The sequence below is a fragment of the Neltuma alba genome, unplaced genomic scaffold (assembly GCF_004799145.2).
Source record: "Neltuma alba isolate B1F8T4 unplaced genomic scaffold, ASM479914v2 tig00013594_pilon, whole genome shotgun sequence".
Lineage (NCBI taxonomy): Eukaryota > Viridiplantae > Streptophyta > Magnoliopsida > Fabales > Fabaceae > Neltuma > Neltuma alba.
This window is the reverse complement of record NW_021637791.1, coordinates 39,412-64,483: the sequence shown is the minus strand read 5'-3', so window position 1 is coordinate 64,483 and position 25,072 is coordinate 39,412. Positions and strand designations below refer to the sequence as shown.

The 25,072-nt window shown below is 35.2% G+C and overlaps 3 protein-coding genes and 1 pseudogene across 4 annotated transcripts; 1 reads left to right on the top strand and 3 right to left on the bottom strand.

Annotated features, from left to right (window-relative positions):
- Window positions 1–834: 834 nt before the first annotated feature.
- On the bottom strand, window positions 835–4,009 carry LOC114738476 (uncharacterized). Its single transcript, XM_028926535.1, has 5 exons — window positions 3,786–4,009; window positions 2,848–3,107; window positions 2,560–2,771; window positions 2,093–2,357; window positions 835–1,314 (listed from the first exon to the last, which is right to left on the bottom strand). The coding sequence occupies exons 1-5, from the start codon at window positions 3,877–3,879 to the stop codon at window positions 1,021–1,023; spliced, it is 1,125 nt and encodes a 374-aa protein (XP_028782368.1). The 5' UTR covers window positions 3,880–4,009; the 3' UTR covers window positions 835–1,020.
- Window positions 4,010–6,695: 2,686 nt separating this feature from the next.
- On the bottom strand, window positions 6,696–12,180 carry LOC114738480 (autophagy-related protein 9-like; annotated as a pseudogene).
- Window positions 12,181–15,692: 3,512 nt separating this feature from the next.
- LOC114738477 (protein CENTRORADIALIS-like) lies at window positions 15,693–19,371 on the top strand. 2 transcript variants are annotated; one of them, XM_028926537.1, is made up of 5 exons: window positions 15,693–15,698; window positions 17,724–17,967; window positions 18,132–18,193; window positions 18,610–18,650; window positions 18,758–19,371. In XM_028926537.1, the coding sequence occupies exons 2-5, from the start codon at window positions 17,764–17,766 to the stop codon at window positions 18,973–18,975; spliced, it is 525 nt and encodes a 174-aa protein (XP_028782370.1). In that variant the 5' UTR covers window positions 15,693–15,698; window positions 17,724–17,763; the 3' UTR covers window positions 18,976–19,371. The 2 variants fall into 2 exon arrangements, with proteins under 2 accessions (XP_028782370.1, XP_028782369.1); XM_028926536.1 differs by lacking the exon at window positions 15,693–15,698 and having other exon boundaries at window positions 17,681–17,967.
- A 3,270-nt stretch (window positions 19,372–22,641) lies between these two features.
- LOC114738472 (uncharacterized) lies at window positions 22,642–24,556 on the bottom strand. The gene is made up of 2 exons (XM_028926530.1): window positions 23,577–24,556; window positions 22,642–23,402 (listed from the first exon to the last, which is right to left on the bottom strand). Exon 2 carries the CDS (start codon window positions 23,260–23,262, stop codon window positions 22,852–22,854), a length of 411 nt encoding a protein of 136 aa, XP_028782363.1. The 5' UTR covers window positions 23,263–23,402; window positions 23,577–24,556; the 3' UTR covers window positions 22,642–22,851.
- Between the last annotated feature and the right edge of the window lie 516 nt (window positions 24,557–25,072).

The window sequence follows — 25,072 nt, the reverse complement described above, 5'->3', positions numbered from 1 at the left end:
ATATATGTCTTGTTGTTGTTTTTTTTGGCCCAGACGGATATACCCCTCCCGAATTATTCATCTCTTTTTCATTGTTTCAGATGCAGTACGAGGTGGAGCCTAAGAGAATCATATATATGTGTTGTGTTTATTATTAATTACTATAATAAATAATAAATTGTTTTATGTGTGCTTATTTAATTTGTCAAAAAATATCATGGTATTTTATGTGTATAATCTTTAAAATAAAATAATTTTTTTCTGTTGGTAAAAAAATTCATTTTTTACAAAAACATTTTAATCTCATATTTTATAAATATATATACACATATTAATTAGGGGAAATTGCAAAAAAGACCTTGGAATGCAAAAACGCAGATAGAGACCCTTGACAACTTCACTTTGGTTTTGACAACTTCAGGGCATATTATTCTTGTCAAAACCCATAGTGAAGTTGTCAAGGGTCCCTATCTGCGTTTTTGCAATTCCAAGGTCTTTTTTGCAATTGTCCCTATTAATATTCATTAATTATTTTCTCATATGTTCTTATTATGTTGGTAAAAATATATATTATAACAATTTTAGTCCTTTAAATTAAAATATATTATAAAATCTATATTTTATGTAATTATCATATTAACTTATGCCTTTTTTAGTAATTTGCACATATAAAAAGTGTTTCTGATAACAATTATCTAAACACTCTCACTTTATCAGAATCATTTTTTTACAAAATCTATTCTTCGTAAAATCTATTATCTAGAATTATTCTCTAAACCATCGTTTGGTTTCCAAACACCCCCTAAAGTGATTCCAAGATACCGAGGTATGGGTATCTAAGAATGCCTCTGCATAGAGATTCCCGGGGTAAGGGCATAAATAACTTCTATGAAAAACATTCCAGCCGATGTTTGATCATCTCTCAAAACAGGAACGTCAATTGATCATACAGATCAAACTGATCAGAAAGTTCAGAATCTCCATAACAGAGACAGAAAAAATACAAGAAGCTGATCAATAGTCGTCTAGGAAAGCTATGGCCTACTTCTTCTGTAGCAGTGCCTCAATAATAGTGTCGCTCATCCCGTCAGCAAGGGGGAACATATGACCAGCGCCTGGAAGCTCGTGATAGTGAATCCATGGCAGGTTTTGTGCAATGTATCGTTGCAGAGAAACAGGCACCAGCAGATCCTCATCTCCTTGCCATAGATGGACAGAACCTTCACTAGTCTTAAATGGGTTTTCCAGATCCAGGGGACTAAATTCCCATGTCCCAAATCCAATATTCAAGTCGCGATGTATGGATTCACATTCTCCCTGCTGCCTTACTTGCGCCTGTGGAACCAACATTATAAAAAACATTATAAATCTCTACTGAGCAGAGAAATCTCGCTAGATTTCACAGAATAAGATATTAATTGAAGCTTGAACAACCAAAAGAAAAATCTACGCAAATTATAAATATAATGAGGTTAGATCAGAAAGCCAGTTCCAATTAATTAACCAAATCCTGAATAAACACACTCAATGATACTTCAAAAGACGGTACTCACTAAAAGAGAAGCTATTAAGGTCAAAAAAAGCAATTGAATGTCAGATGGCTAAACCAATAAACAGGCATAATCAAGCTTTATCATTTGCACATAATTGCCATGCCATATTGCTTTAAAATTAAAACATATTACATAGAAGTCAATCTTAAATTCGAAAACATAACTATCAAGACAAAGGATTCATGGAATTTATAAATAGCAGGAAGTCTGTAGATGGGAAGGGAGAGAAGATTAATATAAACACAAGGCAACATTATTAAGAATTAGTGAACACAGCCAGTGAGGGTTGTTGCCAGTTGACCTCATGTAGCACTCAATAGTTGGAGAAAGGGATTTCCAATGGTTAAAGACCAGAGCATGCACTTCACACACCGACTTTGAAGAATTGGTGCCAGTTCTGATCTTTAGCAAGACAATTACTAACAAATTTCAAGAGTGGTATAGATCTATGCAACATAATTTATGAGTTACATGACCCACTGGTTTGTAACTGTCTTCTATTCAAAAACATTCCTTACAAAGCCACAGTCCTAGTAACCATCTAAAGGCAGGATACGTACCATATGATCCTTTCTATATTGCATCTTAGGCATAAGTTCTTTGTCTTGATGGGAAAGAACATCTTCACTATGTGCAATTACACTACTTGATGGGAACCATCTTTGGGTGTTCCACCAGTAAGTTAGCCAAGGCATGTAGTGAGAAACGCGAACCGTCCATTGGTCTTGTAGTTTTTGTTGGTGATAGGCCTCTTTAGTTAAGTTTGCAGGAAGACCAGACCACCAGTAGTTGACAACTGGGGCAACGAGCACTGCACCTGCCAGCCTGACAACATTTGCAAAATTATTAAAGAAAATGATGGTGAAGGGTTGAAAACAAAATCTCACACCAGCAGCATACATAGGCAAGCATGAAGATGCAAACATGCCTAAAAATAAAAAGAAAAAATGCAGTTTATAGAAATAGACATAGTTATTTAGCACTTTTAAATGCCATCAGAATAAAATAAAATCAGATTTAAACACACCTGTGAGGTATATATTTAAGGCAGCTCCATATAATCTCTCCTCCCATTGAGAAACCAATTACATAAAATTTGGAGCCTAATCCCAACTGGTCAGCTAACTCTTCTATGTCTAAAGCTATGCTCTTCAAAGTTCGATTTGGATCAGGATCACTTTCTCCATAACCAGGTCTGTCAAAAGATACGGTATAGACCCCTGCTTCTTCAGTAATTTTCTGGGAAAAAAGCAACATTGATAAATATTAGAGTGATATAAAAGCAATATACTGAAATTGTAAGATAAATACTTACCGGTGATAAGGTTTCGGCAATAACAGCATCATGCCTGCATGAGTCAAAACCATGGACATAGATCTTATGATTGGCTGCATCTTTTGGGATACCATACTCACGGTATGCCAAATGCCTTCCATCTCTTAGTTTGATTCTCGGTGCTGTTACAGGAGGTCCATTTGAAGTGCCACATGGTTTGGGAGGAGGAGGCTGAATAGCCTGAAAAGCCCATGCTAGAAATCCAATGAACAACACTGCTAGAGCCGCCTTAAGCATTCCTGAGAGCTTGTGGCGTTAGAATTTGGAAGTGGAAAATAGCATTCAAAAGAGTAACATAACATAGAGAACAAATTATCTCAAACGGGATACAATGGAATTAGCCAGGTCCAGTGCATTTCTAACCTTCGTAGTTTCTTATTGAAAGTCGGGAGACAGTTTACCTTGCGTACTTAAAAACCATCAATCTATCCCATGGTTACAAATACAGAAATTTTGAATAATTTGCTAATAAAGAAAAACACGGGAAGCTTTTGTTCATCCATTTTTTGTCTAAAAAGATACCGTTATTGGCACTAATCGGCAATGGTTTAAAAAATAGGAACGCGAGGCTTCCTTTCCGGTGGATTAACATAAAGAATTCTTTAATCAACAGCATTTGGAGCAGAAAATATCAACTTCCAACACAAGCGGGATAAGTTCTTTAGGCTTCCCAGCAAGATAGCCATAGAGAAGCCTCGGTCAAGTGAAGTTCGTATATCTTAAGATTAATTTACTGCACCCCTTTAGAAGCTCACTTGCTGTATATGCTTATTCTACAATCAGAGCACAACTAAAATGAAACGTAGAGCGTTGATCCCGATAATCACAAATAGCAAAGTGCAGTTTTCGATTCAAACGCAGCGAATGGAGAATTTGATCGAGAGAAGTCAGGTGAAAAGAAGAAAGAGGATAGGCACCTGAAGGAAGCTGAGTTGAAGTGCTTTTGTTGTGTCTTCTGGTATGAGCCCTGGCTGATGCCGCAGATATTTTTCGGCTCACTCCGGCAGCCATATTCTGCCACTGCTATACCGGCCGAAGGGATCGCTTAAGTTTCGCAGATTTATCAGAAGTACACAAACACAGAGAACGGAGAGATCTGACTGTGACCAATCTGGAGCTGGAAGTGTTGGCCACCGACCAGGAATGAGAATTCAGAATTGAGAAGCCCTCTATGATCAATTCATGGTAGGGTCCACAATCACTAATTTTAAATTGTTTACGGTCCTCGTTCCTTTACATCACCAGCGCGTCAAGGTAAAATTATGATATTAATCTCATACAGGTGGCCCAAAAAAAAAACACTAATCTCATACATAATCATCTTTTTATATTGCTTTTCAGAAAATATATGAATATATTAACATACAAAATTTAATTTAATAAAATTCATGAAAATGGTAGTTAGGCTTAACTATTTTGAAGATGTGCGAGAGAATCCTGTGAAATTGTTATTAAATTTTATTACATTTTTTTTGAATTCAAAGTTTTTCATTATTTTATTCAAATATTAATAAACATGAATACGAATTGCTCTCTCGATTTTTTTTTGGCCGTCTACACTGTGATTTTTAGTATACTCCTCCTTCTTAATATAGGATTTAATTGTTGAATTAGTTTTGATTCCTAAATGTAAGACATATTTCTCATATTTATCAATTTTTTCTAAATTACTCTATAGATACTCTCTCAACCATAATTAAGTAGAAGAAGAAAAGAAAGTATTAAGAAGATATATAATTATGATATTTAGAAAAAACATGTTACATTTCTTATAATTAACTAATTTACCTAACTTATTTAATCTAATCAGATTAGTTAAATAAGTCTTATATTAAATATTAGAAGAGTATAAAAATATCTCCTTCTTCTACTTCTTTTTTTGATTTCGGCATTTTAAAATGACTTTACAAACAAGAACTTGTATTAAATATTAATCCAAATAGCCAAAAAAAGTCGTTTATTTGGACATAAATTCGTAGAGAGCAGCGCTTTGCAGGTGATGACAGTTGACTTCAAATCCATGTAGCGTGGTGCGCAAGCACAAGAGGCCAAGAGTTGTTCGAGGGAGGAAAAATATGAAGCATGATTGGACATTAGATTTTTATTTGTGCTATTTAACTCGTCATATCGCAATTAATATCAATCAATCAAATCTAAAATGGAAGCTCGTCATATCACAATTAATATCAATCAATCAAATCAAAAAACTGATTAAAAATAAAAGATGGTCCTATTAAATAGTCATACGATTTTAAAAAACAAAATCTTGAGATAAATAACTACGAGTTATTCTTCAGATATTTTGAAATTGGGGAGCCACTTAAATAAATTAAAGCCACTGCGTGACATGGGAAGAGGAAAAACAAACATCGAAGTGCTGAAGGAAACACAATCGTGGAAGTCAGATCATACGAACGCATGAAGATGACACCCTATTTATTTTTTCTCTGTGAATTATTTTAATATAAAAACTAATTATTTGATTTGAATATATTAAAAAAATTTGCTGAATTAGTTGTTTGTAGTAAGTAGATGTTGTTTTTTTTAAAATAACCTTACTAATAATATATATTAGTTAGAATTACTATTTACTTGAATATTTAACATGTGTAATTATCATGATGATTATTTTAAAAAATGAATAATTATAAAAGACAATGTGAATTAAAAATCTTATATTTAGGATCAAAATAAAAGTCAAACTAACTCTGATATTTTAAGTAAGTTATAATTGTAGCATCTAAAACAATACTCCCTCCATTCTTTTTATAAAACAACCTTAGACTTCATCACATAAATTAAAAAATTACTTAAAGACAATAAATAGGTAGAAATTAGAAGTTCTTTCTTCAAAATACTCTTATATTGGGCATTATAATAAGTAATTAATGGGAACAAAATAGGAAATGTGCATCTAAAATTTAAAACAACTTGCAAATATTACTTATATTTAAGAGCAAAAAGAGAATGATAGTTGTTGCTATAAAAAAGGATGTAGGGAGTATGTTTTAATTGTTATTTATAGAAATTAGAATTATATTTCCAATATGATTAACATTCAACCCTCGAAATATTCAAGTGACCATCAACGTAAATCCAATTTTTTCTTGTTTGACTTAATTTGTTTTTGCTTAGAGCATACTCCTTCTTTCTATTTTTTATTATAAGATCCAATTTTTTGAATAGATCCGTCTCTTTTTTATAAATCTTCTTTAAACTTGTCTGAGCATTTAATATTATTACATATTTTATCCCTAATTTAATGCATTTAATATATTCTTTTTCTTCATTTATCTCAATATCACCCTCTCACATTTACCTATTTATATATAGGAGTATATTCAGAAAAAAAATTATATTTGCTACATATTAATTACTTTTAATTAATTTTAACTATTTCTTAAACCACAAAATTAGTTAAAAGAATCCTATATAAAAAAGAAGGAGGAGTAGGCATTTGCTCCCACTTTTGATGAAAATAAATAAAAAAATAAATAACAATTCACATATTAACAAGGACAACGACTAAACCAGAGTCTCATAAATAAATGAGAGAAACCTAACCACAAACTAAAATCAGGTAAAATAAAAAATAAAAAATGAATCAGGACACCTAGCATGATGGCTGTTTATCAAAGTTTCCCGCATGCTCCAGCGTCACGAAGGCACCTACAAACGAGCAATGGATTTATATACAACAAAGAATAGAGTCTCCACGAGTAAACATAGAAGAGGCGGCCACGACGTGGGATGCAGACACTTGTATGCTTTCCCCATTCTCAAGCAATGTCATCCCAATCAAATAATGAAAGGCAAACCCACACCACTCAAAGGCTGGCAGCGAGAGCTTCAGGAAGTCTGTTATAGATATTATTAACATGAAGATCCCCTGCTTCCAAGTCATATGCACTAGTTGTTCTGCATAATCTCTGGTCCACGCATTGCGCTTGGTTCACAGTGGTAGTTTCCGGGGGTTCGCTGTAAATATTATCAAAATGGAGATTCAATTCCCCTGCCCCTGAGTCAAACTTATGTGTCGTTCTTGATAGTCTCTGATAATATCTCCAGTCCAAGTGTTGCTCTTGATCATCTGAGCCTCCATCTGATAGCTTATCATGATAGTTATATGTTTGGTGATTGAAATCTGGAGGCTCAAAAAAGCTTGTCTGAACTTGTCCATCTTGTGGGCGACTCCTAGCCCACCAATGGCTCCAGCCCGATTCTGGCACATCATTACTATTTTCGTCTGTGTGTGGAGTCTCCCGGAAGATGGGAGCTTTTGTGGATGCTGCAAAATGAGATGCAGCTCGATCCTCAAAATATTCGCCTGAGTCTTCTTCGTGCCCAGGTTCATTCTGTGCTAAATTGGAGGACATCCAATAATTTCCGGAATGATGTTGGGCATTCCCAAATGGTTCTGCTGGAACATCTCTCAAAGTCAGATGGCGAGGTTGAGAAGTGTAGTAACAATCAAGAAGATAGGGATTTCTATTTCGATCGGCATCTCTTGGCCATAGAAGACCCAAGTGATTGCCAGTTCCACATTATGTGGTGTTCCACTGGATCCGTTGCTCCATATTCCAGGAGGGGAAAATGCGTATCTGTTTACATGTCCTTGTAAACTTTTCTCTTTCCGGGTTTTAAGATTCAGCAAAAACTGCTTCCCCAGAGTATTTGGTTCCCATGACATGTAGATACTCTGAAAGCTGTAATCATAATAGGAGTTACTGGGCTGGGGAATTGGAGCAGTAGCAGAAAATTCATAGACCATGTAGTTTCACACATCTGCCTTTCAATATATTTTCCAACAGTAATAAAGTAACTAGTGAGTTATCTCAAGATGTTCATTTCTTCAATTTAAAAAAAAAAAAAAAGTCTACGTAGATTGATCCAAATGTGGATGGATTTGATGAGGTTACACTTCTCCAGATCAAATGTAAATCTGTAATTTTTCCGGTAGGGTGAAAGAGGAGGTGGTGCATTGATTCCCCCCCCCCCCCCCCGTCTCTTTGGTTTCTAGACAGATGTGGTTTTCCAGAAATTATCGCGCACGCTTGTAATGATAAAAATGGAAATAATTATCCAACGCAAATAATGGATCGATGGAAACGGACAAAATTTACCATCCAGGATAGAGATTAAAGGAACTTAACTAACAGGATTTTTCCTCTTCCCCGCAAGCGTAAACATTGCATACACGAAACGTAAGTATTCCAATCAAATTAGGCTTGCACAATTCAAAATAACAGGCTAAGACAATATCTCAAAAATGATTTCTCCATCTTCCCCTGGGAACTCCTTCGGAAGCGTGATACACTGCATCGGGAAGCATAATTGCTGTTTTCATGATACAACGTAAGATGATTAATACCATACATCATTTGCACCCAAAAATGAAAAGCAAGAAAACATCCTAAGAAGCCCCAAGCTATTGCCAAATAGGATGCAGACTGAAGAAAAACGAAAGTTGTTATGTCCATACTAACCTACAAACATGACCAACACCTTCAACATTCACTGTGAAATCTGCAATGAACTGCAAAATATCATCAACCCGCTGCAAATTGGACAGAAGAAGTTAGGACACTATAATATATGGTGCATGAAAAAAATAAGTTTTACGTCCAAGTAAAGCAGTGACCTTTGGGACAACTAACAAAAGTAAACATGGAGTGAGGAAGATCGAGGCCATCTCCTGAAACTAAATGGTATTCAAACAGCGCTTTCAGATAGACAACAGATAACTCGTAATGACAGATCAAGATTAATACAAGTGCCTCAAACCAAGAATTACAGAGAATTCCTGAAGTAGGGTTTGGAACTCAATGCGGACCATTATATTTCAGTACTTTCTTTGTCACGCCATCTCTTTGGCATATAATGTGCATGCCGAACCACCATAGACATTGATCCTTCTGGATCTGAGACCAGAAACTCGTTTGTCACAGCAGCCCGACTGGTGGCTGTTATAGCTCCAAAAACAGCAGCAAACCATAACAACTTTTGACAACATATCCGCAATTTTTGTAGGTAGTTACTGTGATATACATATGTGTAACATCTGTTAGGCGAAATCAGTTAAAGTCCAATACCTGTGCCTTAAGCAAAGGTTCGTAAACAAAGGCAAAGATGATCAGAATTGCAGTTAAGTCCACCAAACATAAAAGATATGAGCTTTACAAAGGTAGATAAAATAGTTGAACGGAATTGCTTAAGATAATCAGAGGCATGCACTACACTGCTACTAATCCGATGCTCGAAGAGATGGTCCACCTAACACAGAAGTGATATGTCAGCTTAGCCAAAAAGAGGTACAAATTTCACCATGCTAACAATGACAACTGCAAATACCATATTAAAATTATTAATACCTTTAGAAATGTAAAATACAGGAAAGCATATGAGCAAGAAATCATTAAAATGCACAATCGAATACCACTAACTCATTAAATCATCATATCCTACGGATGTGGCTATCAATATATAGGATCCCTTCAAATAAGATAGCTTACATCAAACAAGTATAGTGATTCAAATGAAGAAAGACAGAAACTAAGGCCTCATCATATTCATTACAATTCAGTAGGGAATTAGTTAATAATTTAAAATATTTTCTCGGGACAAGGAGGCTAGAGATTTGAATAATATTGTCTTTCCAAGAGGAGATATGGGCTTAAAAGGTATCGTGCACAAATTTCGAACCTTTTCTCTAATAGAATATATTTTCTTATGGATGTATCCTCTATTCTTCCCGGGAGGCTGGAGCAGAAATGGACTATTCACATCTATATGGGCATTCAGGTTTCTATTTTTTACTTTGTTTTAACATCTCAATCATATATTCATTATTTTGACAGAAGCTACGCCTAGGAAGAAGATGGTCTTCCAACTTACATCAGACAAATGTCTCCTTGATGAAAAATTAGAAGATCGTCTTCATCCAGCATTTGCTTCCTCCAAAATTAATCAAGATAATAAAAAAATGAAGGGATGGAATATAAAAGAGATGAACTGAAGTCTCCATAAATAAAAGAACAAAAAGAATAATGATACCTCATTGAATTCCCTAAAGATCCACCTTGACAGATTTGACCATTTTCAAGATGTTGCCATGCTTGGATGTCAAGACATGGAGAAAGATGTACCAGCATGAATATGACAAGACATGGAGAAGTAAAAGCATCACAAGCCCAACTACCACGGGCCTTTTCTTTAATATCTGTGGATTGGACACAAAATTCCTTCTAACACAGAGGTTTCTGAGGATAAAGCGTGCCATATTCATGTTATTATGTATTGGACAATAAATCTGTTGTAACGAAAAGAGGTACAGTAAAAAGAGATGAACTGAAGTCTCCATAAATAAAGAACAAAAAGAATAATGATACCTCATTGAATTCCCTAAGATCCACCTTGACAGATTTGACCTTTTCAAGATGTTGCCATGCTTGGATGTCAAGACATGGAGAAAGATGTGTACCAGCATGAATATGACAAGACATGGAGAAGTAAAAGCATCACAAGCCCAACTACCACGGGCCTTTTCTTTAATATCTGCGGATTGGACACAAAATTCCTTCTAACACAGAGGTTTCTGAGGACAAAGCGTGCCACATTCATGTTATTATGTATTGGACAATAAATCTCTTGTAACGAAAAGAAGTACAGCATAATGAATGCTAAAAAATTACTTAATTAAAAAACGACAAATATTAGCCTACATTCATTCAAGTGGGATACAAGTACAAAAACTTCAAAGGAAAAGTACCGCATTTAGTGTCTGTTTGGGATCATAGTAGAAATTTTCTATAAGCACGTTTCATTTTACTTGTCTCGTATTTCTTAAATCACTATTGAAAAGTTATTTGTAAACTGTTCCAAAAGAGCCCTTACTCTCCCACTCCCTATTGAAGGACTATTCAAACTAGAGAAAGCATTTCCTCATATTCATAGATTACCCATTCTCCATGTCTCTTTATGTAATACTATCTATAATAATAGCCAACAGTTAACAAGGAAGAAAGAAGCATTGGTCAGGATTTCAGTTATTCATTAAGCTTAATTATATCAACATGGGTTTGATAACTTCCAATCAACACCGAATTTCATTGGAACTTCTTCATCCAGTCATACATACAGGTTCAGACTTGAAGAAGCCTCCTCCCTTTCCTCCCAACCGATAAACAGAACGAAAAGCTATAAACTCTTGCCAGAAACCAAGCACAAACTCTTGTAGTACTATTGAGATAGGGACCCTACTTTTTGGTACCTGATGGAATTAGGGCCGGATAAACATAATAAGGAAGGATCCAAGTTGTTATAATAGACGGTGAGGTGTCCAGAAAGGTTTGGCGGCCCGGGGAAGGGGGGTAATCGCCAATACCTTCCATGGGTCGTAAGGTGTTGTCAGAGACAGGGGGATAGAATAGGATGGTGGCTGGTTATATACTGTAAAGGAGGGTTCAGGGAGGGGTCAAGGAATTAGTGTGTGAATGGGAGAGTTCTCTAGCCTCTTGAATACAAGTTTTGACCGAAATCTTGAAATATGTGAACTCATAATGTTATCGCGAAAAATTAATCCTCATTACACGTTGAAGTGAGAAAGTTAACCGTCAGTCACGTGGAAATTGAATATATGGGGTTGAAAAATTGATATAAACACACATAAAGCTAAATGTATCTAGGCCACAATTATTTTTCACAGCACCATATGGCAATTTACAGTTTTTTAGCAAACAAAAGAGTCAGAATTATGAATTATAATTGTTTAAGACAACAGATCAGTCAATGAGTATTCCTCAAATGAAGTAAAGTCAAAAGGCCTATATCCACACAATTTATACTAGCAAATAGAAATATGCACACTTACAATTACATGAAGAGGTGACCCAAAAAAAAAAAGGAAGAGGTATCTGTGTAGCAGGTAACGCACCGATCAAACGTGCTTTCCAAGATGCATCAGTTTTAAGTCCACTCCAGGGTCTTGGTTAATATTAGACGATATTGTGTTCCATTAGGACCACATTTCACAGTAGGACTGAGCCTTCCAATCAAGTAGTTTTCCCTCCGCATCAATCTCATCGTACTGTCATGAGTAAAGAGATCCTTCAACACACAGAGCTGTCTTGAATTCTGCACCAAAACAACCTTTTCAAGAATTGTGCCCAGGGCAAAGTTTGAATTCTTTATCAGTAACCTGGAGACTGCAAGAAGATCATGGCAAACGACAACAATATCATGTGTGTACTGTCATGCAAAAGTTGCAGTTTCTGATGATACATTTGACGGTTTTATCATTTGTGCTTACCTCATAGTAATGTTGACGAATTTCCAGAGTATCCTTTAGTTGAGCAAAAGACTTCAATCGATTCAGATTAAGATTTAATATTGCTTTTTTAAAACCAAAAAACTGTGTTGCTAAAAAAAAAAAGGGAAATATATCCAAAATACGAGGCTTGGCCCAATGTTGAGCAAGAAAATAAAAGTATCACCTCTATCTATCTAATGGACTAATTTGAAGAGATTAAAAGAGTTAATTAAGTTAGTTAGTTGTAGTAAATAGATGTTATAGTCTCTAAAACACTCCTATTAATCATATATATGTGTTCAAATTACAAATTGATAGTACTCCTCCGTTTATATAGGACTCTTGAGTTGTTTTGGTCCTAAATATAAGACCCATATCAATTATCAGTTTATCTAAATTACCCCTATAGACACTCCCTCAACCATAATCAAATAGAAGAGGAGAGGAGGTATTAAAAAAGATGATTATGGTGTTTTAGGAAAAATGTTCACTTTTCTTATAATTAACTAATTACTAACTTCCTTAATCAATCAAATTAGTTAAATAGGTCTTACATTAAGGACCGGAGGAGTAACTCTTTAATATTACAACTATTACAGAATTACTTGAAAACAAAATGAATAATATTGAAAACAAAGTGTGTATTAGAGTCTTATATTTAGAACCAAATTAAAAATCCAACTAAAATTTGAGTTTCATATTTATACCAAATTAAAATAAAACTAACTTTTATATTCTTATACTACCTCAGTCCTTAATATAAGAACTAGTTAATTATTTGAAAAGATTAAAGAAATTACTTAGATTAGTTATTTGTAATAAATAAGTGTTGTCTTTCCTAAAGTATTCTTATTAATCAAATAGATTGGTTAGAACTACTATTAGTATTGCAAGAACTATCTTAAAAAAAATAAATATAAAAACAAATAGATTAAAATTTTATATTTAAAATCAAAATAAAAATCAAATAAATTTTCTGAGGCACTGCAAACAAAGTCCATGTGACCTTGTCCTGGGTGATCAAGACGTGCGGTCTTCTAACTAACAACAACGCGAGGCGGTCGTGAACAGCGCGCCAGACTCTCACCGCCCCTGCGGATCCTGAGCCTGTTGAGTGTTGACGCACATATTTGATGCAAGAACGTTTTATACGAAGCCAGTGTCTTGGGAGTTGGGAGTCTGATGGTGAGAAGTTAGTTAGCAACGTGGGACACGTGGCTGTAACTGATGCTACAAATTAAATGTGGAGGGCCATGAAATTCAGTCACGTAGAATAAGTTGCCACGAGACGGAGGAAGGGGGGGCGGGCAAAAAGGGCGTGAAAGGGTGATCTCTTCTCCATTCGTCTTCTTCCTTTCTCAATTACTTCTCTTTCGTCTGCACTGAGTACTTTTCATGCGTTTAGGTACTGGAATTTTTGCAAGAAACGCTTTCATTCTGTTTTATATATCCCACCTCTGAAGAATTTTAGTTAGCCATTGTACTGTACAGCTCCTCACATGCCCGCGCATTTTTCTCACTTGGTCATTTTATCGTTAAGATGCTTCGCAACTTTGGTTCGTTCATCATTGCCCGCTAACGATGGCTGAAAATGCTCGTTACGTTCAGGAGATTTGGCTGCTCGAGTTAAACCAATTAATTGTGGAAAAACCTATGGAAGAAGCGCTGTTGGCAATTGTCGTCGTCTTGTTAAATTGGCGCAATCGGTTGCGTGTCGTCTTCGCAGTTCTCCTACCTTCTGTGTTTCGAAGAATTAGGTCACAATCGGCAAAGCCGCAAAGGCCATCGCTCAATCTCACCGGCATTCTCAGGTGCGCAACATTAAACTCGACTTCTTTATGAATTTCAATTCAACGCTAGCTTTTTCAATTTTCTGATAATCCTGATATTAATCTTGACTGGGGCGGCCATATGGTCAAGGCAGCTGGATTCAGATGATACGGTCGTAAAAATTTGAAAAGGCTCGCCTTTCATACCTAATTCAGAAGATCTGGCTAGCGCTTTTTAAATCAATTCGGACTGTCACAACATTGCATCGAGGCTCAATTAAATTAAACTGAATCAAATAAACTAAGTCACTGGACGACACATATCATCACCATGCTAGCTAGCTGTTAGAATATACGGGACTTGTGGTGACGAATTATATGCTTGACTTCATTGCTTCCTAAGCAGCCTCGAATCAGATATAATCAAGGGAGCAGGAGTTTCTCATGTACGGATGCACCTATATTGTTGGAAGAAAAGTAATCTCGGGGGCCTGTGTTTATAATAGATTGCACCTTCCTTTTATTCCAACGGCTCTATAACCGTACATCTAAATTCACCCATTCTTGTACCACCACAACCACAACCATCATTAATTACACTTTCAAAATCTTCTCTCACCTCCCTTATTACCGTCTCCATCTTCTAAACCTTGCCCGCCCATCACGAAAATAAATACCATTAATTATATATACTGGCGGGACGATAAATTTACATGAATATCAAAATCACATGCGCCCAAAGGAGTACGTAGGGCAATAACTTTCGGTACTCATTAGAGTGATGAAGATCCAAGACTATGCAATTATGATCCCAAGGATCCAAATTTAAAATTTTAATTAATTATTTGTAAATAAAAAATATTTTTAAAAAAATATAGTTAAGAAATTACCTTTATTTTATATTTTATATTTATTAAAATAATTGTTAAAAAAAAAGAACTTAAATTTGGACCATTCACATTAGATCTGGATGATCCATATTTGATGAGCAAAATTCATTCTGTATATAGGCTAGTTAGGCTTGTTTAGTTTAGAAAACAAAACATATAATATTTATGCAAGCAATTAGTTATGTTATTCTTCATTCATGCAAGTAATTTTTCTGGCTATGGACATTTTTTGATACCTTTTATTTTATATACTTATAATTAGCAGGACCTGCGTTATCACTCTGTTCCTTGTTATAAGTTACTTGTACTCTAAAAGTTTACTTCAAAATATAAGTTATTTGTAGCATAATTAATGATCTTTTTCCGATTTTATCCCTATTAATTTAATAAAAAATGAATTAATCTCTCTCTTCGTCTCTCTCTCAACTTTTCATTTTCTATGCAATCCATCCCCTCTCCCTTCTCTCTCTCTCAACTTTTAATAAGGATAAATATTAAAAAAAAACTGGTTAATTTAATGTATTTATTGGTTTACGGATTTAGGATACAAGTGACTTATAATAAAAAACAGAGTCATATAGTACTACACACGATCTTTGCTCTCAATATCTTATCACTTAACTGTCGGGCTGCACAGTTACAATAAAATCACTTTGGGAAGATGGGTTCCGGGCCTTCTCAATTTTGGAAGAGTCCTGTATATTTATGGGTATGCCCTCAACGGAGACAGTGGTGCCGAAGAAGATGATCATCCTGAAATTTCGATGCTAAAGGAGACGATGATATTGGGATTTCGGCGGAGAAAGGGAGGAACGACACAATGGTCTGAGGGATCAGAATATAGAAAATGGATATGAGATTACTGTTTGGGGAGGAGACTTGAGTATAGGAAATACGAATGAAGAAGCTGCTAGATCGAAGGAAATTGATGATTAAAAAAATAAAGGGATAAGCAAAAACTAAAAAAAATATCATTAAAACGTCAATAACAAAAACTACTTGCGTTTTTTTATTTATTATTTCCGCAGTTCATCGTCCAATCTGCAACATGTGTCCATATCTGGTTGGATCGCATGTGTGATTGAATCGGTGCGCCCAAAAGAAAAAGGCACCAGAAGAAATGCGGGCAGCTAGGCTTTTTCCCGCAATTCCAAAGCTCGAACTAGGCTTTAGGAGATGAAGTTTCCATATGCATTTCCTAAATCTAGAAGGAAAATATTAATGGTCACCATAATAGGAAATTAGTGCTTTCGGGCCAGTTTAGAATCATGCCTCTTCACATATATCGTGGCCATTGGATAGACATACACAAACACTTTTTGTAGTTTAGTGTCATATATATCTTCTATATAAAAGTAACAACTCCCCCAGCATGTCATATTCCATTCTGCTTCTTCTTCTTCTTTTTTTTGTTGGGATCCTCACCAAAAAACAAAAGAACTGGTGCTTGCTATTAATTAATGATAAATTATAAATCCAGCTATACATGCCACTGAACGTTGGTGATGTTCTTTTTAAAAATAAATTTGCCCCTTCTTTTAAGACGAGAGTGCACATATGCAGACGCGCGTCAACAAAAAGAATAAAAACAGAAGAAGAACATGTTAAAAATTCGTATTATCGAAGCAGCTTCTAGTTAAAGAAACCCATCCTTGTTCCTTTCCTAAAATTGGAAACTTGCGTTGAATCCCTGAGTCCGTGTTTATTCTGAAATGACACTACCCACTAACAAACACCCTCATAGGCAGCCTTGAGCATTGGTGGTGGAGCTTCTTTATGTCCTGCACCGTTCCGCAAGAATCTCCCAAAAAGACTAGAATAAGAAGAGAGAAGAATCACACGTCCTGAAACAGCAATACACATATGTTTTGTGCATGTAATTAAGGAAAGGTTCTTCACGCAAGTCGTAAAGCATTCAATACAAAACTTAGGATGTATATAATCTCACTTTATGATGATCAGCCTCTGAAATGTGATTGTGAAGAAGAATTGCCAGAGATTTTTCCGGCTTTTAATAGACCAATAAAACAGCCAACCTGACAACTTGCATGGAATGGACCCACGAAAAACAGATTACTTCACATGATCATGATGCCTTCTGATATGAGGTGGGGTTCAAAATTTAAAAAGAAACGCCTCGTTGATGAGAAATTCATTGATTAGGGATACAGCTAGCCAATCAGGAACCGATTCGGTGAGACCCATGGGGAAGGGTTTTTGTCAAATCATGATGGCCATCCAGTATAATAATATGATTTCAGCAGAAATCCCATATAACGAATTACTCGTTGAAATGATGTGCCAAAAGACCTATTATATACTTTTAGTGCTCCCAGGGAGCATTTTTAGCATTTTAGTATTGTTATTGACTTCTTTCTTTTGACCCGTACGACGTTCTGTGTGTTTCAATCAAGATAGCTCATCATATTGTTTCCTTTCCAGTTTATGAAATTAAATCTCTGTCTGTTTCTATATCTTTTATGTTTGTCTTTATCATTAAATTTTAGAATTGCAAATATCTATATATGAATTTAACTATCATCATATTTTTTTCAATAAAATTAAACTATAACATATATCAAGAATTGCTTTAGGAAAAAAAATACGTCCGTACAATAGTATTGAGTTATAAAGCCTACATATGCCCATCATATTTTAGTAAAGAAGTCAGATAATAATCAAGATAAGGAATTGAATGCATGTTTCGTGGGCAAAAAGTAAAAAAAAAGAAAGAATACATGTTTTTTATAAGAGTACAGAATTAAAAGAAATATGTTCCTTTAAAGTTACTTTAAAAACACTATAAATACGGAGCTCATTCTCGCATTTCTGAGTAGGGATAATTAATCTCATCACTGAGGGTGTATTCTAGTAGTCTCCGCTTTCCAGTACTCATATCCTCCCTCGTCACTGGTCACTTACTCTTGCAATGGCAAGAATGCCAACAGAACCTCTTGTTGTGGGGAGGGTGATAGGAGATGTCATTGATTCTTTCAACCCAAGTGTGAGAATGACTGTGACTTACAGCAACAACAAGCAAGTGTTTAATGGGCATGAACTGTTCCCTTCGGCAGTGACGGCCAGGCCTAGGGTTGAGATTGCTGGAGCTGATATGAGGTCCTTCTTTACTCTGGTATTTCCAAACCCTTTAATTTCTTCCTCCTCTTACCAAGCTTCTTTTTAATATTTAGAACTCATAAACAACGTCCTTTCAGAGAGCTGGTTCACTTTTTGAAATTCTTTTCTATTATTTTACTTAATCACCTCTTGTACAATAATAGAATGCTCTCTATGCAGGTTATGACAGACCCGGATGTTCCAGGCCCTAGTGACCCTTATCTGAGAGAGCACTTGCAGTGGTATATCAAACTAATAACCAGTTTTTTATTTTTCTTTTTGATAATCAAAACAAATTGTCTTATTTAATGTCCAAATTATGATTACGTTAGGTGACACTCTTGACGCCAGACAGCCTAGCTAGCTAGTGATAGATGACATAAAATGATAAATATAATCAAACGCATAATTGTGTCCGATAATTCTTAATCATGTGTATGCCCCTTTCATCACAGTATCATTAGCCTGCAGACGTAATTAAACCTGAACATCTGCAAAACTTCATGTTTCTAACCGTTACTTTTGAAATCAAGTAAAACCAGACTGAGACAGCGGGGCAGACAGCGAAGAAAACATGTTTTGACAAGGTACAAAGCAATTTAATTATTGAGATCTATCTAACAGTCAAATTTGGTGGAAATTGTGTGTGTTTTTTCAGGCTGGTAACTGACATCCCCGGCACAACAGATGCCACATTTGGTACGTTCATACCTCGTAATTATAAATTACAAATTGATCTGATAAAACGACAGTCACTGGGAGAGATCTAGAGAGTAATATTTTTGATGTTGATACGTAAATCGCAGGCAAAGAGTTGGTGAGCTATGAGATCCCAAAGCCTAATATAGGGATCCACAGGTTCGTGTTTGTGCTATTCAAGCAGAACCGTAGGCAGTGTGTAGCTTCTCCTTCCAACAGGGATCACTTCAACACCCGCAACTTTGCCGCAGAAAACGAGCTTGGCCTTCCAGTCGCTGCCGTCTACTTCAATGCGCAACGAGAAACCGCAGCCAGAAGACGCTGATCGATCTTCAATTAGTATCAGTCAACCAAATCAACTAATTAGCTGGTAATTGATAATCAATTAATGTGTGGAATAAAGTGATTATGTATCTATATATTCTCCGGTGATGCTGGGGGATGCTAGGATATATGGTAGTTTCAGCGTATGGGATTGAGAAACGTGGCAGAAACTATCATTTCTCGTTGGACTCTGCTACATATTCATGCTCACTTTCCATCAGATCGTTGTACTGTATTCATGTATGCATATTACCTTGTGGGTATAACAGGGGATCTCATAGAAATAAGAAACCTGGTTTACTATAGTTCGTCACGCCTTTAGGGTTCTCTATGTGTCTTGGTGTTATTCTCAAGTCTGAATTCTAGTGTTCAGACATAAAAATTATTACTTTAGCAAGCGCTCCCACGCAGACGTGCTTTATATCCATTGCCTCTGCTCTCCTTCAAACGTGAGATTGGTCAGATATATATATATACGCATATATATATGTGTGTGTGTGTATACTTGAATAGGTTGCTCTTATGTCGTCCGCTTTACCGTTGTAAGTCAAATAACCAGAAGGAAGGGTGTGCCGGATGAATAGCCAACGATCAAGTGTTTCAAGGTCGACACTATACCTGTCTGGTCGACACGTATGTAGTTGGCGCAGAGCTGTAATAATGATAGTGGTCATACAGTCTTGACCACCGATTTTAGCGTACATATCAGATGATGTCCCTCTAACTTCTTGCAGAGCTAAAAAGTGTATTACACGTATGTGTCCTAAGCTATTAAGTAGGGATACAGTATGATTCCAAATATAATTATTTTTCATTTCTCATCTATTGAATATTGATGTGAGTGAGGCCCCATAAATAAACATTAATAATTTTTGGGAGGTTCGATTCTGTCTTATTCTCTTTAGCCGAAAAAATTGTGTCTTAGTCTTCTGCCAAAAGCAAATTGATTGGGACTCGGAAACCAAATGCGTTTTTGCCTTTGCCTTTTCTCAAATCTCATGCACCGCCAACGTCACTTTTTCTTCTCTTTTTCCTCGGGGTCGACCCGAATCATATTGCTTGCTCGAATAATTTGTTTAGCGCCCGCTGGTGTGAACTATCAAGGGAGTGGCAATATAAAAATTAAATTATAGTTTTAAAAGTAATTTTACAGTATACGATGTAAATATGTAGAGGAGTTTGTCTTATATGTAAGGCATGTTAATAACTTAATATGATATAACTTATATTTAAGAAACTTTTTTCCAAGTTAATAGATAGATTGAAGAAAAGTAAAAATAAATCATTATTGTCACAAAATTAAATATAAAGTTTACAATAACCTGTATATTTATTCACTCGGAAAATATTTATATCAAGTTTCTTATATCTATTATTTCAAGTTCTCTAATCACACATGGCCATGTGTTTTTTTTATGTGAATTTATAACTAAATGTTAATATTTTAAAAATAGAATGTGTAATTGGAGAACTTGACATGATAGGTATAAAAAATCAACTATATTCTTAAGAACTTGTAATATCTGGTTTGTTTAAACCTGGGTCAGGTATGATATTATGGGATTCAAATATATTTAATTAATGAGATTTAAATAACATCTTGGTTGGGATTTGAATATATTGAATTAATAAGATTTCAATTAGAAGCTCAACTGAAGAAATTAATAATTAATTTTAAATTTGAATAATATTTTAATTAGGATTTAAATATATTAAATTAAATAAGAAGCATCATAGTTAAATGATATGTCAAGCGGAGGCTTAAATGAAAAAATAAATAAATAATTTCAAATTTTCATCTATTTTTTCTAAATTCTGCATCTCTAATTTAAATCCTATTTGAATAAATTAAAAAATCATACTCCTATAAGAAATGAATGCTGAACCACCTTAAATAATATAATTTATTAGAATTTTAAATCTAATCAAATATGTTAATCCGTGCATTGTACGGGAGAGGCATTTCTAGTTTAATGTAAATATTGTCTCATTCATAAATTGTATGCCATGTTTTGCATTCTCATATATTGTGAAATGCCGAGATCACCTAATTTATGATAATATCAAGAGAATAAAATAAAAATAAATAAATTTAAAGAACAAAAATAAAAATTAATCTAAAATTAAAATGACCAAATTATAATTAAATAAATTCAAAACTGTAAAATAAATGAGATTTTGAATGGAAATCGACAAGCGAAATAAAAAAGAATCCGTTACAAACTGATTTGATGACAAATTTTGCAATCCATTTTCCCGTCAGAGACGAAAGTGATGCAAGTTAAAGTTTTTGTGACGAATTCGATCCGCAAAATTTCCATTGTAAAAACAAATTATTTAGTCTTCATGATGTGATTGCATGATGAGAACAGACGCATGGGGAAGAGACAATAAATGCTAGGATCCTCGTTTAGTGCACATCACATTGATGAGTACATAGTAATGTAATTTAAACCATTCAAAATCTAATATGAATAGTCCAGAGTTAAAATTTTTAATATGTCATTTTTTCAATAATAACTTTTTTTAAAAAAATTTAGTTATAAGATTATCTTTATTTTAAAGATTAATATAATTTATGGTCTTTTAAGTTTACTCTTATTCTGATTTTAATCCCTCAAATTGTTTTTCATTTATAATATGGATCCTTATAATCTAATAAAAATCTAGACCATTTTGTTTTTGTAGGGACCAAAATCCATTATTTGAAATTTGGAGGACCAAAACCAAAATAAAAATAAACTTGAGAAACCAAAAATTATATTAACCCTTATTTTAAATTATGTATCTATTAAAACAAAAAATTAATTAAAATATATAAAAGATTTACATTGAATCTGGATCATTCAAAATTAATCTGGATGGTCCAAATTGTGATGATAATTCCATGCTCATCATTGCTATAAGATAGAATGTGCTCAACTGAGTAGATACCACCTCCCTTCAATTCTTTTGTGCTAAAGTTTTGCACGTAAATTAAGAAATCCCTAAATAACATATGGGTTAATAACTCAATCCTATTATTAAGCCTTACAAGTTCATCACCGTAGTTTTTGGTTTTTATAGTTTCACAGGCACTTGATGATGTTAATATTATTAAATATACAAACCAAAACCAAAACTCATATGGTCCTTATATTTTTATTAAGTTTTAGCTCTGGCTTATATACTTAATAGTGTTAATTCAAACCAAGCTCTCATGAAATTGTAGGAATCAAAATCAAAATTTTATCAGGTAAGGATCAAATATCAACCTTCATACGGACCGATGTGCTCTCATTTCACCTATGGTGTAGGATGAGTTTGGAGTGAAGGAGGTGTGTGTGCGGGTGATGCAAGCATGAGAATCACCAACAGCTATACTTTTGGCAAAATAAAAACAAAACAACCATACAGAAATTCGTTAGGGCCCTGGTTTGGTTCATTCAAGCGCGAACAGGTGACCTGATCCCCATCGCGCATAAATTGTGATCATCGATACGCAATCAATATCTGCCTATATGTTTCACATGTTGAGTGCGAAACCTCTGTTTAGTGTGAAAAGTGTTTAATCCGGTGCGAACGCGATTTCAAGGGAGTTTATAGACCAAGGATAGGTCTTCAAGTCGGCACTATGGTGTATCATTACTTCAATTAAAACTTGGATTTCCAAACCGAGAAAGGGAAATTAAACCCATGATCATGGTAATCTGTATCCGTATGTATTTGATTGAGGAATTTACCTAAACTCTTACAGTGTATGGTGACTCAACTTCCATGCCCAACAGAACAGAGAAATTTTTTACTACGATAACACAACAAAATCAAAGCAAGGAAGAGATGGAGATTTTGCCACTAGCTGCTCAGTGGCATAACACGGTACGGTGACATATCAAGATCAATGATAATGAATCACGAAGGGTGGTTGTGCTTGCATTTTCTGATTAAGAAGTTCAAAAGCTCCCAAGAATGGCAACCTAAGATATTCCCCCAGCGACACAGGCTCTGTAACATCTCCAAGAACTTCAGTTGTCGCTGCCACACACACTGAACTTGCGGCCGGAACAGCAACAGAGATATCAGAAATGGGAAGCAAACAATTGGCGAGAAGTGCATTGCCAGTGGAAGTATTGTAACTTTCCCAATAGTGAGGTGGTGGGATCGCGTTCACTGCGTCCAGATCAATCTCAAATAGATCCTCGTCCTCTTCCATGCCTATCTCCTGGATGGCTTTCTTGTGCACAGCAGAATCTTCAACTGATGCAGTCATGGTTTGTCCTGTACAATTAACAGGAAGAGCTGGGCGCATATATGTGTGTCTACGGGTGATGGTGGTAAGTAGAACGCTCTCCAACAAATCTACAGTAAGTGGGGGGGTGGTTTTCAACGCAGCAACTCCCCTCAGCTGCTCCACCAAATTCAATGCGCAGCCCCCATTTGCCTTTTTATCTGTAATGACACGATTTTTAAAAGTGTAAGCACCACTTAGGCAGCCATTTTCAAGGCACACCACCTAACTGCCACCTAGTTTGGGCACGGCTAATTTGAATTAGTCGTGTCAACATGTTTCTAAAACAGAGGACTGCTTCTATTCGTCAAAAAATCATTCTGAAGCAAGCTTACCCTTTCGAATTTCAGCTTGTAGCAACCCAACCTCTGCTTATGAGATATTATATGTGCCTGTAAATGCAGCCCAACCTCTCTGATCACTGGATCGTATTCGTGAAGAGAAGCCCGTAAACAATAAGATTATAAAAGTCAATAACCACGGGAAAATTGCATATTTCTAAATCAAGAAGTAGGGATGGTCATAGGAAGCAGTTGAATCATATATACCAAAATCATAACATGAAGTCAGTCGGAAAGCTACCTACCTCAACAGATAGAACAAGCTGCGAATACATAAAACCATAAAGTCAACCGCATGAGTCATGACTCTTCCTTCATATTAAAAAAAAAAGTACATCTTTGAATGACAAATAATATAGTATGCTCAAGCGTTTGGCCGCATCATCAACTAACAAACTTGCAGCTAATGAACTGTGTTAGAAGGTTGCCATAACTCGGAAAAAATAAGTAAATTAGTAGCGACAAGACTTGTAATTCCACAGAAAAGGCACAAGTTAAATCTAGAGGGGAAACTTTAAACAGTGTCCCTTCTTGACGAGGTCCAAATAGAAATAGCAACCGAAGATCAAAAGCCTTCAGATTGTCGTCAGTCGTCACCTGCTGCTGTCCTGGGCCCTGGACCAAATATTGTGGAGGAACAGGGATAAGGAAACGCAAGAAAACCCTTATGCTTCCTTCATGATCCTCATAACCGTGAGAGCAAAAGTTTCAAGAAAATAAGACATATTTCCTCCAGAAACACAAATAAGTTCCTTCGTAACCCCCCCGGGGGGGTTTCCCTTCTTAGCGGAGATTTTTTTTTTTCCTGGGTAAAATCAGCAAAGATAATTTAATTATTGGTAAACATAATCGCTCACAAGTGGAGCATATGAAGCATGTATCCACACACTTATTACTCCTCTTGTCCCAGGAAATTTTCATATAAATATACAACTTTATCTTTTTGTTGATTTTGTTCTGATGAGATATATTATATATTAAATAGGGACAATGTTAAAAAATTATTAAATTTAAAATAAGAGTTAATGAAATTTAAGGTTTTTATTGATCTGCGTGAAATATGTTGAAAATGACTTGTAAATGCGACCAAAGGAGTATAAATATAACTATACATGTCAAAAGCCCTCAGCATGAAAACGTGTTTAAGGAGGAAAATAGTTATATCTGGTTGGCATTAAGCGATAAATAAAATATACCATGCAGATACTTTGCATCCATTGGTGAGAGGCAAAAATGTTTATGTGGCAGAGGCATAAAATCTTAAATTGTGGAGAGTCTGGATGGATTCCACTATGGACTACAGGCAAGTGCCGCCATGGTGGACAAAAGATGAAAATACAGCAAGCTTTATTAGGCTTTGCATGAACCAGTGATCACCAATAAGATCATAGATTTAAGAATAGCTATAGTAAATTATTTGCACATAAGATCCCACAAAATATCTGAAATTAATAGAGCAGGGATCAGTATTTAACAATACCGTGCTCAGG